This window comes from Sinocyclocheilus anshuiensis, unplaced genomic scaffold, assembly GCF_001515605.1.
Source record: "Sinocyclocheilus anshuiensis isolate Anshui unplaced genomic scaffold, SAMN03320099.WGS_v1.1 scaffold1497, whole genome shotgun sequence".
NCBI lineage: Eukaryota > Metazoa > Chordata > Actinopteri > Cypriniformes > Cyprinidae > Sinocyclocheilus > Sinocyclocheilus anshuiensis.
This window is the reverse complement of record NW_015543492.1, coordinates 184,889-199,081: the sequence shown is the minus strand read 5'-3', so window position 1 is coordinate 199,081 and position 14,193 is coordinate 184,889. Positions and strand designations below refer to the sequence as shown.

The 14,193-nt window shown below is 35.4% G+C and overlaps 1 protein-coding gene across 1 annotated transcript in view; it reads right to left on the bottom strand.

Moving 5' to 3' along the window:
* Nucleotides 1-13,725, bottom strand: part of LOC107694740 (protein NLRC3-like) — a 27,525-nt gene extending 13,800 nt beyond the window's left edge. The window contains exons 1-8 of the mRNA XM_016494420.1: nt 13,579-13,725; nt 10,654-10,735; nt 10,131-10,235; nt 9,929-10,033; nt 5,276-5,380; nt 5,074-5,178; nt 1,790-1,894; nt 1,588-1,692 (exon numbers count right to left, since the gene is read on the bottom strand). Coding sequence (XP_016349906.1) covers nt 1,588-1,692; nt 1,790-1,894; nt 5,074-5,178; nt 5,276-5,380; nt 9,929-10,033; nt 10,131-10,235; nt 10,654-10,700 — 677 coding nt within the window. The 5' untranslated portion in view covers nt 10,701-10,735; nt 13,579-13,725. The remainder of the gene's footprint in view (nt 1-1,587; nt 1,693-1,789; nt 1,895-5,073; nt 5,179-5,275; nt 5,381-9,928; nt 10,034-10,130; nt 10,236-10,653; nt 10,736-13,578) is intronic.
* Nucleotides 13,726-14,193: the final 468 nt, after the last annotated feature.

Sequence of the window (14,193 nt, the reverse complement as noted above, 5' to 3'; positions counted from 1 at the left end):
AAGCTTCAGTCTGGATCCAGAACACCTGAGAAGAGATGATGCCAACCCCTCAGAGGACCTCAGATGATGCCAACCATGAAACAACATACAGAACTACCAAATTTTGCTACCATCTAACTAAGATACCATCTAACTACCATCATATAATAATTGCTGTCAATAGTGTTCATCGTCTGTTTGATTGTCTGTAGTTCTCTAAAAGAGAGGGGTTAAGGGTGGGTTTCTTAAGTAGTGGGGTTATACGAGCCGGTCTAAATGCTGAGGGAAAAACACCAGTATGAAGGGATGTGTTGATGTGAGTGAGTGCAGGTACAACTGCAGGAGAAAGGGCTTGAAGAAGATGAGATGGAATAGGATCAAGCGGACAAGTAGTAGGATGATTAGAAAGGATGAGTTTGGAGACTTCTGCCTCAGAGAGTGAAGAGAAGGATGTGAACGAGTGTATGTTTGCTGGTAAGATGTGCTTGACAGATTGTGGTGTGGAAAATTGTACACTGATGGTTTTAATTGTATTAATGAAGAACGTTCTTAGTTAATAGTGATATTAACTTATCACTTATTAACGTTATTAGTGATACTGTATATGCTGAATGCTGCACCGCACAGCATGACAAGTTACCGACATGAATATATGCCCCATTGAGGTGAGTTTGATCTTTCACTGTGGAAATGACTATAATAGAATAGAGACAATAGAGTAAAGATAATAGACTAGAGGCAAGAATTCATATAGGATGGAGCTGACATTAAATGAATAAATACAAGATATGGGAGGTATATTCTGCTGATTTTAAATAAATTAATACAACCCGAGTAACTATACCATTTTTCAAGTGTCCACAAAGAAGCCTATGTGCCAAAATTAACAAAATAAATGTATGGTATTTTATATTACAGGGCTGTTGAATGCTTGAATCTGATTGGTAGATGAATGTTCTAAGCTGAGCAATTATTTAGTTCCAGGTAGGCCTTGACCGCATTACAGTTCCATATCAAGAAAACAAATATGACAAACAATAGTATAAAAATGACAAACTATTTCCATGTTTTTTTCCCAATAAATTAACCTTCATTATAGCACACTGTCATACATACAGGTACGGATGCACACACAAACATATACGAGCACAGCCACAGAAACTTGTTGTCAGTGTAGTCTCTTAAAATTATTTTTTATTATTTTGCATTATTTTTCAATAATTCAATGGCCTGTTGTCAATTATTCCTTACCTCATTTTAATTTTCCCAGTGGAAATACATCATTAATTTCATTGTCACTACAATCCCCCAGCATATGGATACGTATGGAGGGCTAAATTACTCAAAATTAAATAATGAAATATACATTATACTATTCTTTTATCATTAAAAAGATAATGAAATAATTAAATACACTAAGTTCTTCAAATAAATCATAAAAATCACTAAGATAAATCAATAAATTTGTCTTTATTTATGTCATCACTTGTCATTTTAGCACTAGTTTGCATAGTTTGATTTTTGGATTTCGATAATTTTGATAATTTGCCAAATTCTGCCCTGCATGCTTTATTATTTGTATGTCTGTCCAAACAAAAAAAGTTGTACCTCAGATCAGTTGATGCGTGTCCTCCCTCAAGTTGTACTGGCTGCTCCATAGACTGGTCACTCTTCATGGACACACAGCTGGGCTCCGGTGAGTTTGATCTGTCACTGTGAAATTGAGTGTAATATAATAGACAAGAGCAGAGATAATAGAGACAATAATTCATAAAGTTACTTTAATATATATAATTGATCTGCCTTGTACCTCAGATAAGTTGATGTGTGTCCTCCCTCAAGTTGTACTGGCTGCTCCATAGACCGGTCACTCTTCATGGACACACAGCTGGGCTCCGGTGAGTTTGATCGCTCCCTAAGGCATTGATTTTAAAAGAATATAGACAACAGAATAGAGACAATAGAACAGAATATAGATAACAAAATAGAGACAAGAATTCATGCAGTTGATTTTTCATGGAAATAAATCTTTAATATGAAAATCTTGTCTATTCAAATATTGATTGTATTTTGATTGTTTATGTTGCTAAGGATGCTGCACAGTGAGACACGGGACGTTTGGGTGAAGCGGTCAGCTGTGCTTTATTGTGAATAAAACACAGCTGTTGACCAATCAGAATCAAGGACTGCAAAGAACTGTTTTATAAAAGTATATTAAAAAGTGACTGGACTGCAACATATCCTTTTATTGAAACTGGTGCTCTGCTGTTTGAAACATTTCACTAGGTACTTTCCCTTTTGTGGCAGAGGCCTTTTATGTCTTACAAATGTGACATATTTATATATGATAATTTGCACAGCTTTCAGAAGGACTGTTTGAGGTTATTAGTAAAGAAATATGGATGAATGAGAAAGTAAAGAGCGGGATATGCTTGATAATAAAAAGTAATATTAAAAGCACAAAAAGAACTGAATCCACTTCTAACAGGATGCTTTCTGTGTGCACGCTCCGAGCAGAACACGGACAAGCATAGTAGCCTTTAGTCTCAGTCTCAGACAGGCCACCTACGAACCGCTAACTGAAAATCTGATGCATATGGCACACAAAACTGGAAACACTTAAGAAATTTTGAAGTCATCATCTGATTGGTTGAATTCTACAAGATTTCTGGGAGACGTGCATATCGCATTCTTTAGCGGTCCGCCTGGAAACAAATCCGTCTTATGCAAGAATTGCAAGGTTCATGGCATTGCACCATTGTTGTAGTAAACTTGCGCGACATTCTTGAATGAATGATTTATTAGTTGCTCACCGGTTTGTTATTGTAGGAACATCAACTTTACATTTTCATGCCCCAAAACACAACGCTAAACAAAATGAACTGTGATTGGTTGCTTTACATGGTGGTCAAATGGCCTCTTGGCTAGTGCTTGGACAAAAAAAATAGTGAGTCCAGATCTTCTGCCGTGGGTCTGAAGGTCTGGCTACGTGTGTCTAAGTAGCCTTTGTAAAAAATACACACAGAAATAAGTCAAAATGCCTGTCTTGGTGTGTATTCATGTAAACAGTCAATGTAAGAACTGTGCAGCACTGTGCGTTGTTCTTCACTCACTCACTCACTCACTCACTCACTCACTCACTCACTCACTCACTCACTCACTCACTCACTCACTCACTCACTCACTCACTCACTCACTCACTCACTCACTCACTCACTCACTCACTCACTCACTCACTCACTCACTCACTCACTCACTCACTCACTCACTCACTCACTCACTCACTCACTCACTCACTCACTCACTCACTCACTCACTCACAAACACAGGCCAAAGAGAATTTATGCTCAACTTTATGCTTTAACTCAACTTCACATTGAAAGCCCTGCACAATTAATTCCATATTGCAACTTACATTATTGTTTGTTGCATATCTGTTTTTAATTGTCTATGGACGTAATAAAGTTACTATTATTGAAATGTTATTGGAAAAAAAAACATGAATTTTATAATCCGCTCTTGCCAGTCTTAGGGCTTCAACAACTGAGAGCAAGGCAGTCTCGGTTGAATGTCCACTTCTGAAACCAGACTGGTTGCTGTCGAGGAGGTTGTTCTGTGTGAGAAAGGCAGAGACTTGGTTGAACACAGCTCATTCAAGTATTTTTGCAATGAAAGGAAGAAGGGAAACCGGTCTGTAGTTCTCTAAAAGAGATGGGTTAAGGGTGGGTTTCTTAAGCAGTGATTTTATACGAGCCTGTTTAAATGCTGAGGGAAAAACACCAGTATGAAGGGATGTGTTGATGTGAGTGAGTGCAGGTACAACTGCAGGAGAAAGGGCTTGAAGAAGATGAGATGGAATAGGATCAAGCGGACAAGTAGTAGGATGATTAGAAAGGATGAGTTTGGAGACTTCTGCCTCAGAGAGTGAAGAGAAGGATGTGAACGAGTGTATGTTTGCTGGTAAGATGTGCTTGACAGATTGTGGTGTGGAAAATTGTACACTGATGGTTTTAATTGTATTAATGAAGAACGTTCTTAGTTAATAGTGATATTAACTTATCACTTATTAACGTTATTAGTGATACTGTATATGCTGAATGCTGCACCGCACAGCATGACAAGTTACCGACATGAATATATGCCCCATTGAGGTGAGTTTGATCTTTCACTGTGGAAATGACTATAATAGAATAGAGACAATAGAGTAAAGATAATAGACTAGAGGCAAGAATTCATATAGGATGGAGCTGACATTAAATGAATAAATACAAGATATGGGAGGTATATTCTGCTGATTTTAAATAAATTAATACAACCCGAGTAACTATACCATTTTTCAAGTGTCCACAAAGAAGCCTATGTGCCAAAATTAACAAAATAAATGTATGGTATTTTATATTACAGGGCTGTTGAATGCTTGAATCTGATTGGTAGATGAATGTTCTAAGCTGAGCAATTATTTAGTTCCAGGTAGGCCTTGACCGCATTACAGTTCCATATCAAGAAAACAAATATGACAAACAATAGTATAAAAATGACAAACTATTTCCATGTTTTTTTCCCAATAAATTAACCTTCATTATAGCACACTGTCATACATACAGGTACGGATGCACACACAAACATATACGAGCACAGCCACAGAAACTTGTTGTCAGTGTAGTCTCTTAAAATTATTTTTTATTATTTTGCATTATTTTTCAATAATTCAATGGCCTGTTGTCAATTATTCCTTACCTCATTTTAATTTTCCCAGTGGAAATACATCATTAATTTCATTGTCACTACAATCCCCCAGCATATGGATACGTATGGAGGGCTAAATTACTCAAAATTAAATAATGAAATATACATTATACTATTCTTTTATCATTAAAAAGATAATGAAATAATTAAATACACTAAGTTCTTCAAATAAATCATAAAAATCACTAAGATAAATCAATAAATTTGTCTTTATTTATGTCATCACTTGTCATTTTAGCACTAGTTTGCATAGTTTGATTTTTGGATTTCGATAATTTTGATAATTTGCCAAATTCTGCCCTGCATGCTTTATTATTTGTATGTCTGTCCAAACAAAAAAAGTTGTACCTCAGATCAGTTGATGCGTGTCCTCCCTCAAGTTGTACTGGCTGCTCCATAGACTGGTCACTCTTCATGGACACACAGCTGGGCTCCGGTGAGTTTGATCTGTCACTGTGAAATTGAGTGTAATATAATAGACAAGAGCAGAGATAATAGAGACAATAATTCATAAAGTTACTTTAATATATATAATTGATCTGCCTTGTACCTCAGATAAGTTGATGTGTGTCCTCCCTCAAGTTGTACTGGCTGCTCCATAGACCGGTCACTCTTCATGGACACACAGCTGGACTCCGGTGAGTTTGATCGCTCCCTAAGGCATTGATTTTAAAAGAATATAGACAACAGAATAGAGACAATAGAACAGAATATAGATAACAAAATAGAGACAAGAATTCATGCAGTTGATTTTTCATGGAAATAAATCTTTAATATGAAAATCTTGTCTATTCAAATATTGATTGTATTTTGATTGTTTATGTTGCTAAGGATGCTGCACAGTGAGACACGGGACGTTTGGGTGAAGCGGTCAGCTGTGCTTTATTGTGAATAAAACACAGCTGTTGACCAATCAGAATCAAGGACTGCAAAGAACTGTTTTATAAAAGTATATTAAAAAGTGACTGGACTGCAACATATCCTTTTATTGAAACTGGTGCTCTGCTGTTTGAAACATTTCACTAGGTACTTTCCCTTTTGTGGCAGAGGCCTTTTATGTCTTACAAATGTGACATATTTATATATGATAATTTGCACAGCTTTCAGAAGGACTGTTTGAGGTTATTAGTAAAGAAATATGGATGAATGAGAAAGTAAAGAGCGGGATATGCTTGATAATAAAAAGTAATATTAAAAGCACAAAAAGAACTGAATCCACTTCTAACAGGATGCTTTCTGTGTGCACGCTCCGAGCAGAACACGGACAAGCATAGTAGCCTTTAGTCTCAGTCTCAGACAGGCCACCTACGAACCGCTAACTGAAAATCTGATGCATATGGCACACAAAACTGGAAACACTTAAGAAATTTTGAAGTCATCATCTGATTGGTTGAATTCTACAAGATTTCTGGGAGACGTGCATATCGCATTCTTTAGCGGTCCGCCTGGAAACAAATCCGTCTTATGCAAGAATTGCAAGGTTCATGGCATTGCACCATTGTTGTAGTAAACTTGCGCGACATTCTTGAATGAATGATTTATTAGTTGCTCACCGGTTTGTTATTGTAGGAACATCAACTTTACATTTTCATGCCCCAAAACACAACGCTAAACAAAATGAACTGTGATTGGTTGCTTTACATGGTGGTCAAATGGCCTCTTGGCTAGTGCTTGGACAAAAAAAATAGTGAGTCCAGATCTTCTGCCGTGGGTCTGAAGGTCTGGCTACGTGTGTCTAAGTAGCCTTTGTAAAAAATACACACAGAAATAAGTCAAAATGCCTGTCTTGGTGTGTATTCATGTAAACAGTCAATGTAAGAACTGTGCAGCACTGTGCGTTGTTCTTCACTCACTCACTCACTCACTCACTCACTCACTCACTCACTCACTCACTCACTCACAAACACAGGCCAAAGAGAATTTATGCTCAACTTTATGCTTTAACTCAACTTCACATTGAAAGCCCTGCACAATTAATTCCATATTGCAACTTACATTATTGTTTGTTGCATATCTGTTTTTAATTGTCTATGGACGTAATAAAGTTACTATTATTGAAATGTTATTGGAAAAAAAAACATGAATTTTATAATCTTAAATTATTTTCTGCTTTGGCTCTTTTGGAAAAATGCATTAACCAAAAAAAAAAACAAAACACTTTGGTCAAAAAAGTTTGCTGACCCGTTCTAGGGAATGCAGATTTTTTTAGGAAACACACAGCTTAAGTAGCTCTTGACCGCATTACATTATCACTCCGGCAAATGATGTCAGTTACTTCAAAGGCCCTTACAGCCTACAACAGCAAAAGAACCAGAACCCACAAAGATACTGACCAAGAAAACAAATATGACAAACAGTAGGATAAATATTACAAACTATTTCCATGTTTTTCACACTAAATTAACCTTCATTATAGCACGTTGTCTTTCTCTGGTTCTACCTCTTTACACACACACACACACACACACACACACACAAGACGCAGACATGGAAACATATACAAAAGTAGCCACAGAAACTTGTTGTCAGCGCTGTCTAGCAGCTTTATGGATGAAACAGTTTCACCATTGAAAAGCTACATGACATTTCTCAGAAGTGAGGTGGTAATGCCGCTGGATTTGAAGCAGTTAAACATACATCTTTGTACTGTATGTTTTCATCTCTTGCTCAGTTGCTGCTACTGAACACTACTGATAGCAATACGGTCTCTCTCTCTCTCGTAACTGCATATCAGTGACTCAAGTCTTTGTTACTAGCTCTAAAATGACGTTTTTGGAATTAGCAACGGAGCCATGAGATGAGATGAGTAGGAATATAGTCCCGCGCACAAGACCGTTTTAAGGACAAAAACCTGACAAATGTCTTGAAATAAAATCTAAACACTAAACGATGCCATGAGGTGTGGTTACCATGATGAAATTAAATTATATAAAAATAATGCATTCTTTTTTAACAGTTCAACAGCTTGTCTCAATTATTAATTACTTCATTTTAATTTTTACTAGTGGCAATGCATCATTTTAATTAAAAAAATGAAACTAATGATTTCACAATTAATTGTCACTACAATCTCCTAGCATATGGATATGTATGGAGGGCTGAATTACTCAAAATTAAATAATGAAATATTCATTATACTATTCTTTTGTCATTAAAAAGATAATCAAATAATTAAATACACTTGAAATAAATCATAAAATCACCAAATAAATCGATAAATGTCACTTGTGTTACTTGTCAATTTAGCACTAGTTTGCATCTATTTTTAATTTCTCTCTGTCATTGGGTTGATTTTTCCATTTCTTTTTCTAGGTTCAGTATAGGCACGCCACCAAATCGATTTCTTTGGACTTTTTGATTAGTAAGTTTAGGTGTGTTCTTTCACACACCACAGCTTATGACTGAAGGGTCAATAACTCTCAACGCTGTTAAGAACGGACCAGACACTTACAGTAAGCCAGTGTTATTTACAGCATTTATTTCAGCCAGTATTGCCCTTACATTGTCTGTATGAGTAAAAATTATGTTGTTGTCAACAGTTTGGTTCTGCAAGTGTTGTGTTTTATTTTATTTTTTTTACTAAACCTGACATTGTATGTTATGAATATTGATGCTCCAACACAAATTGCTTGTGATTTGTATGTCGCTTTGGATAGAAGCATCTGCTAAATAAATAAATGTAAATTTTGCATTCCACTGTGCTGCTTGTATTAGTTCTGTCAGGACCACTATCGTCAAAGATAACTTACAATTAGCATACATTTTAGGTTGGGGGTATGGTTCTGTTCTGGGCAACACTCCCTGCCCATCCATGCAGCCTAGCATGGATAGGAGCAGGGAGAGCATAAATAACCCCCCTAGGGTAAACTGAACAGAACCAACATTAATGATTAATGTAGCAGATATCATCAATGTTCTAAGTGATTATTACGGTGGCCAAGAAGTGCTAAACAAATCACAATTCTGAACACAAAATAACAAATTACAAACGCAAATGCAAGTCTAAAAAACAAAATAACAATTCAGAAAGCACAACAACAAATCTACCCTAACCCTACCCGATACTTTATTTTCAACTTTTTGATTATTTCCTTCATTTTTATTGAAAATAAATGCCTTTAAGATGTGATACGAGATTTAAAAGGGGAGAAAAAAAAAGTTCGGCAAAAGGCGGGATCGAACCCGGATCGATCGCGTCAAAAAGTCAACGACACGCGCTTATCCATCTGCGTCACTGGAGCTGATGAGTCACAGTCACTTTTAACTAAATGTAAATATACACTCCGTATTTTTTATTTTTTATATCAACATAATTCAGTGGTCTGACTCAAGAAGAAATATCCAATGCCAAGTCCTGACTGGACGAGAGGAGGAGTTGGGGATGGAGGTGGGTGATTAGCTCCTGAGCAAAGCGATAGCTGCTGAATAATGACTGAAAGGACCTTATAAAGGGAATTATGATTGGCGTCATATTCCTATAGGTAGACGTGGATCAGCTGAGTGTCAGCTGATGCGAGCTTGACTAACGTGACCTGCCAGAACTAACGCTACACTCCATAAATTATATTTTAATATAAATGTGCTAGACCGATGTGTTTGGCTTTTGATACTCAGTCTCGTTTCTTTTTCAGCATTTTGCATATGACTGCCACGTTTTTAAAATACTGTGTCGAGTTAATAAAGCAATAAGCCACAATTATCCATTATTTAAAGTAATTTTAGACCAATTACGGTGTTAAGAAGCCTGAAATCACATTGGATTCATTTGGACTGATGAAAATCTCTGTCTGGACAGCATTCTTGCAATGAACGTTTCTGAGAAGAGCAATTATACAACATTTTAAGATGAAGACTCAAAGAATCAGACACTGCTGCTTTTTACATAACACATTTGCCATTATTACGATACAGCTTGGTTTGTTGGTCCATTGGGTCAGATTGCTTTCTCACCACCACCACGTCAAGAACATCAGTGATGGGGGTCAGTAATGAAATATCAGGACTGAAGCTCTGAACCAGATAGGAACCTGATCCTGTATTCAACTCTACTGTAGAGCCTTACAATAATATGAGTGGAGGTCACTGAGTTTTAATTGCTTCCAGATTTTGATTGATTTCTTGATTTTGTAAGTTTGATAATTTGCCAAATTCTGCTCTGCATGCTTTATTAGTTGTATGTCTGTCCAAACAAAAAAAGTTATACCTCAGATCAGTTGGTGTGTGTCCTCCCTCAAGTTGTACTGGCTGCTCCATAGACTGGTCACTCTTCATGGACACACAGCTGGGCTCCGGTGAGTTTGATCTGTCACTGTGAAATTGAGTGTAATATAATAGACAAGAGCAGAGATAATAGAGACAATAATTCATAAAGTTACTTTAATATATATAATTGATCTGCCTTGTACCTCAGATAAGTTGATGTGTGTCCTCCCTCAAGTTGTACTGGCTGCTCCATAGACCGGTCACTCTTCATGGACACACAGCTGGACTCCGGTGAGTTTGATCGCTCCCTAAGGCATTGATTTTAAAAGAATATAGACAACAGAATAGAGACAATAGAACATAATATAGATAACAAAATAGAGACAAGAATTCATGAAGCTGATTTTTCATAGAAATAAATAATATGAAAATCTTGTCTATTCAAAAGAAGCTTAGGAAATGTTGAAGAGCGATGATGTTCTCCAGAGATACTATCTATATATCTATCTATCTATCTATCTATCTATCTATATATCCATCTATCCATCTATCTATATATCCATCTATCCATCTATCTGTCTATCTAACTGCCTGCCTGCCTGTCTGTCTGTCTGTCTGTCTGTCTGTCTATCTATCTATCTATCTATCTATCTATCTATCTCCCTGTAAACGGGGCATACAATGTATTTTCTGTAAAATTAAGATCATATGAAGACTTGAATGTACCTGCATTCTGGAGAAATATCTTGTTTTAATGTTTGTTTGTCCTCCATGATTTAGTCAGTCTTCATGGAGCTGCATCTGTATGCTTGATGAGTCAAAAACATTGATTGAGACAAAATGACATACAAAACACAAAAGATACAAATTTATGAATCTGAAATGTTCTGTTTACTTATAGGGACTCAAGCTGCTCAGTGTTGTTACATTTTTGTTGCAGTTAGCTTACAATGTTTTAATACAGGCTAAAAACTACACTTGCAGTACAAAGAAAAACAAATAAATATTGTAACCAAAACATGATGCACAGAATTTGAGTTAAAAAAGTGACCAAACCGCACGCAACATTAAGAAAAGTTACATTCTAAAAAAAAACACTAAAGTTTTATATTTGCAGTCTCTGCAAAGGCATGTTACTTGATAATGAAGTTTAGCCATAAAACATTACACAAAAATGATTTTCAGCATGACCTAACATTTGCTAAGTGCTAAACTAAATATGTAATACTTCGGTTGCAGTAGTAATTTGTAGAGGTGACATGGGGAGTGTTGTAACATCATCCTTTTAACGCATTAGAAATGAGCTACATGGTGAATGAAGAAAACTCAAAATATTAATTATTTGGCTATAAAGAGATCTCTCTCTCTAGTAGTGTTCTCCTTTCTAAAGCAGAAGGTCTTTCCCATGTTGTGTATCCATCACTTTTTCTGTAAGTGAAAGATTATACTGCTAAAGGTTTAAATAAAAATTTCCTTGACTGGAAAAACAGGTTACTTAAAAAAGCAGTGATTTCCAACAGCAGAAGTGATGGGGGACTGGAAGGTAAAACATTTCATAACACTATTAATCCTTTTTTTGCTAATTGTTTTTTTAGATAAATAATTTATATCCATTCTTTATTGGATGATTTTGGTAACGTCTTGTCTTATAAACAATCCATGATTGTCCATGACTTCCCTATTCCTTGTAGAGAATATAATACTGTGCTTAGATGCATTTCCACAGGTTTAGTGCAGCTGGTTAAGGGCCATATATAGCTAGCAGGATACAAAGGAGTTGACTTTGTCAGGAAATGTAATAATAAACATATCCGCCAGATCTTTAAGAAGAGAGACAGAATTTTTCTTTTAGAGGCAGATCCCATTAGGCTGTCTTAATTGACAACATATAGACTGGAGAAGAGCATGGCTGTAAACCCATACATATTTTATTCTCAACAAGACCAAAGATGTCCACTTTAATATACTGCATTAATTCAGCAGTGTCCAAATATTCTGATATTTCTGGCACTTGTACGTTTTGTGGATGAAACATTGAATAAGATGAAACAATTATATATTTATTATATTCTGGTGAATTGATTCAAAAGTTTTTGTCTAACTTATATTAACATTTAAATAAACCTCCCATATTTGCACAGTCCTTTAATTTGAAAGATATTATTTGTTATTATACTGACTATATATAATATTTCACTCTTTTCAAGTTTTTCTTTATCCATAAACAAAAATGTTGGGGCAAAAATGTATTTATTTTTTTGACTCACTGTGCAAGTCTCTTTGTTTATTGCTATAAAAATGTGATAGATTCCTCAAACAATTAGTTTTTTTTTGTAAAGATTTGATTAAAGACTTGATTAAGTTTAACCAGCATACTTCCTGTTTTCATTTGTTTATTTTTAATTAACTTTCTCTTGTTAGCATTATTTCGCCATAGAATATGTATGGTACTTAACCCTTTATCTTTGTCTTTTACTTTAATTTTTTTATCTGTCCTCTTCATACATATGTATGTACATGATTATCCTTTTTTTCTTTTGGTTATCTGATTGTACATACAAATGTTTTTGTTGAAGCAAAATAAATAAAATCAATTAATTACTAACTGTTTAACAATTAATCGTTTTATTTTAAGAAGAGTATATTCAATAGTTTTTCAACTCTTCTTAAAAAGACATTTTTTAACGTATTTAAATGCTTAATTTAGATGAAATGTTTTCTTCATAGAGTGAATTTTAAAATACATTCCATTAAATTGAAACACACACACCCACACCCATACACACACAGACGTTAAAGCGAAAATTGTTAGGCTTTTTTGGTAAACCAAATATTTAAACTTCACGTCGTATTTTGGTTACATTATAATTTTTGTTTTAGATGTGGTTTCCAGAGCGACGTTTAAACTATAGCCTAATGTTCCCAATCTGTAGCCTACTGAAAATTTAAGCATATAGCATTTTAGTAGTTCTTTATCAGTCCACCAAAGCCAATTAATATATGATGATCAAGATGTTTCCTTAAGTGATTCATGTTAATGATTAAGTTAGTATTTTACGGAGAGGCCTATAACGAGGAAGTCACTTCACACACCTCGCCTGAAGACTCATTGGTTTAATCGACATATTTGTCTACTCAACACAGGCTCCCAAAATGTTCCTGATTTCTCATCTACTTACACGTAAAATCCTACATAAACATCTAAAATAAGTACTGTTAGACACTTTGATGCGCAGTTTTTCCCCCCGATTAAAATAGTTTATATAAAAAAAAAAATCGAGGCTACTTTCGCTTTGAGTCTGCTGCATAAGCTGCTTGGAGGAAGAAAAAAAAAGGCACATCGATCAACATTTAGAAATATAACCTTTATATAGGCCTAAATTTTTGTTACAGTTATGTTCAATTTAGATTTGTATAACTATTTTTTTTAATCAAAATTGTCGCTGAATGTCAGTAAATGTATATTAAAATTGCAGACGTTTGTTATACTTTTCTTTTGTGATTTCACTACAACGAAAAAACAAGGAAAAGTGTCGAGTGAAGCGCATGCTTAATGTTTCTTTATTGTCTTATGCGTTAAAGTATAGGCCTATTTCGCCTGCTTAAACCAATGATATTCGCATTTTTAGCTAACCCCACCTGGAGACTCACCTTGAACGAAATGTGACGTTACAGCTTCTCAAAATTTTTATATCCCATCAAGTAGAAATTCCTGCACAAGCTACTATTAAATATTAGGCTACAATTAAACATAAACATTCGGCTACTAAACGTAGATTCTCGGTTTTTCTGATCTCGTTATGCTCCGGTGTAAAATGACGCATGCAAAACTGGCTATACTTTCACTTTCACGTAGTGAAATATGCTTGCCCATCCTGACTGGAAAGAACAATCCAGCTCATTCCATCCCTAGACAGCTTAGTTATGAGAGGGAATAAAGAGTAATACTTAACCAGTCTTGACCGCTACATTTTCAAAATTATTCCATGTTTTGGCAAAAAAAAAAAAAAAAAGTAGGCTACTTATAAATAGCCTACAAGTTTGGGGGTAGCCAAGGCTTTATAAGCTTTAAAGGTCATGAATATTAAGTTATGCGCGATCATCAGCAAGATAATAACATCTTGTAACTTGTGTGAAGCTCAGAAGTACTAACAACTGACGTGTTTTAATGTTAATCTGTGGGATGTTCTGGACACGACCTGTTGACCTCAAACCAGATGGTGTCCCCCTGAACCATGTCATCCAGACATATCGAACACTCGCCAG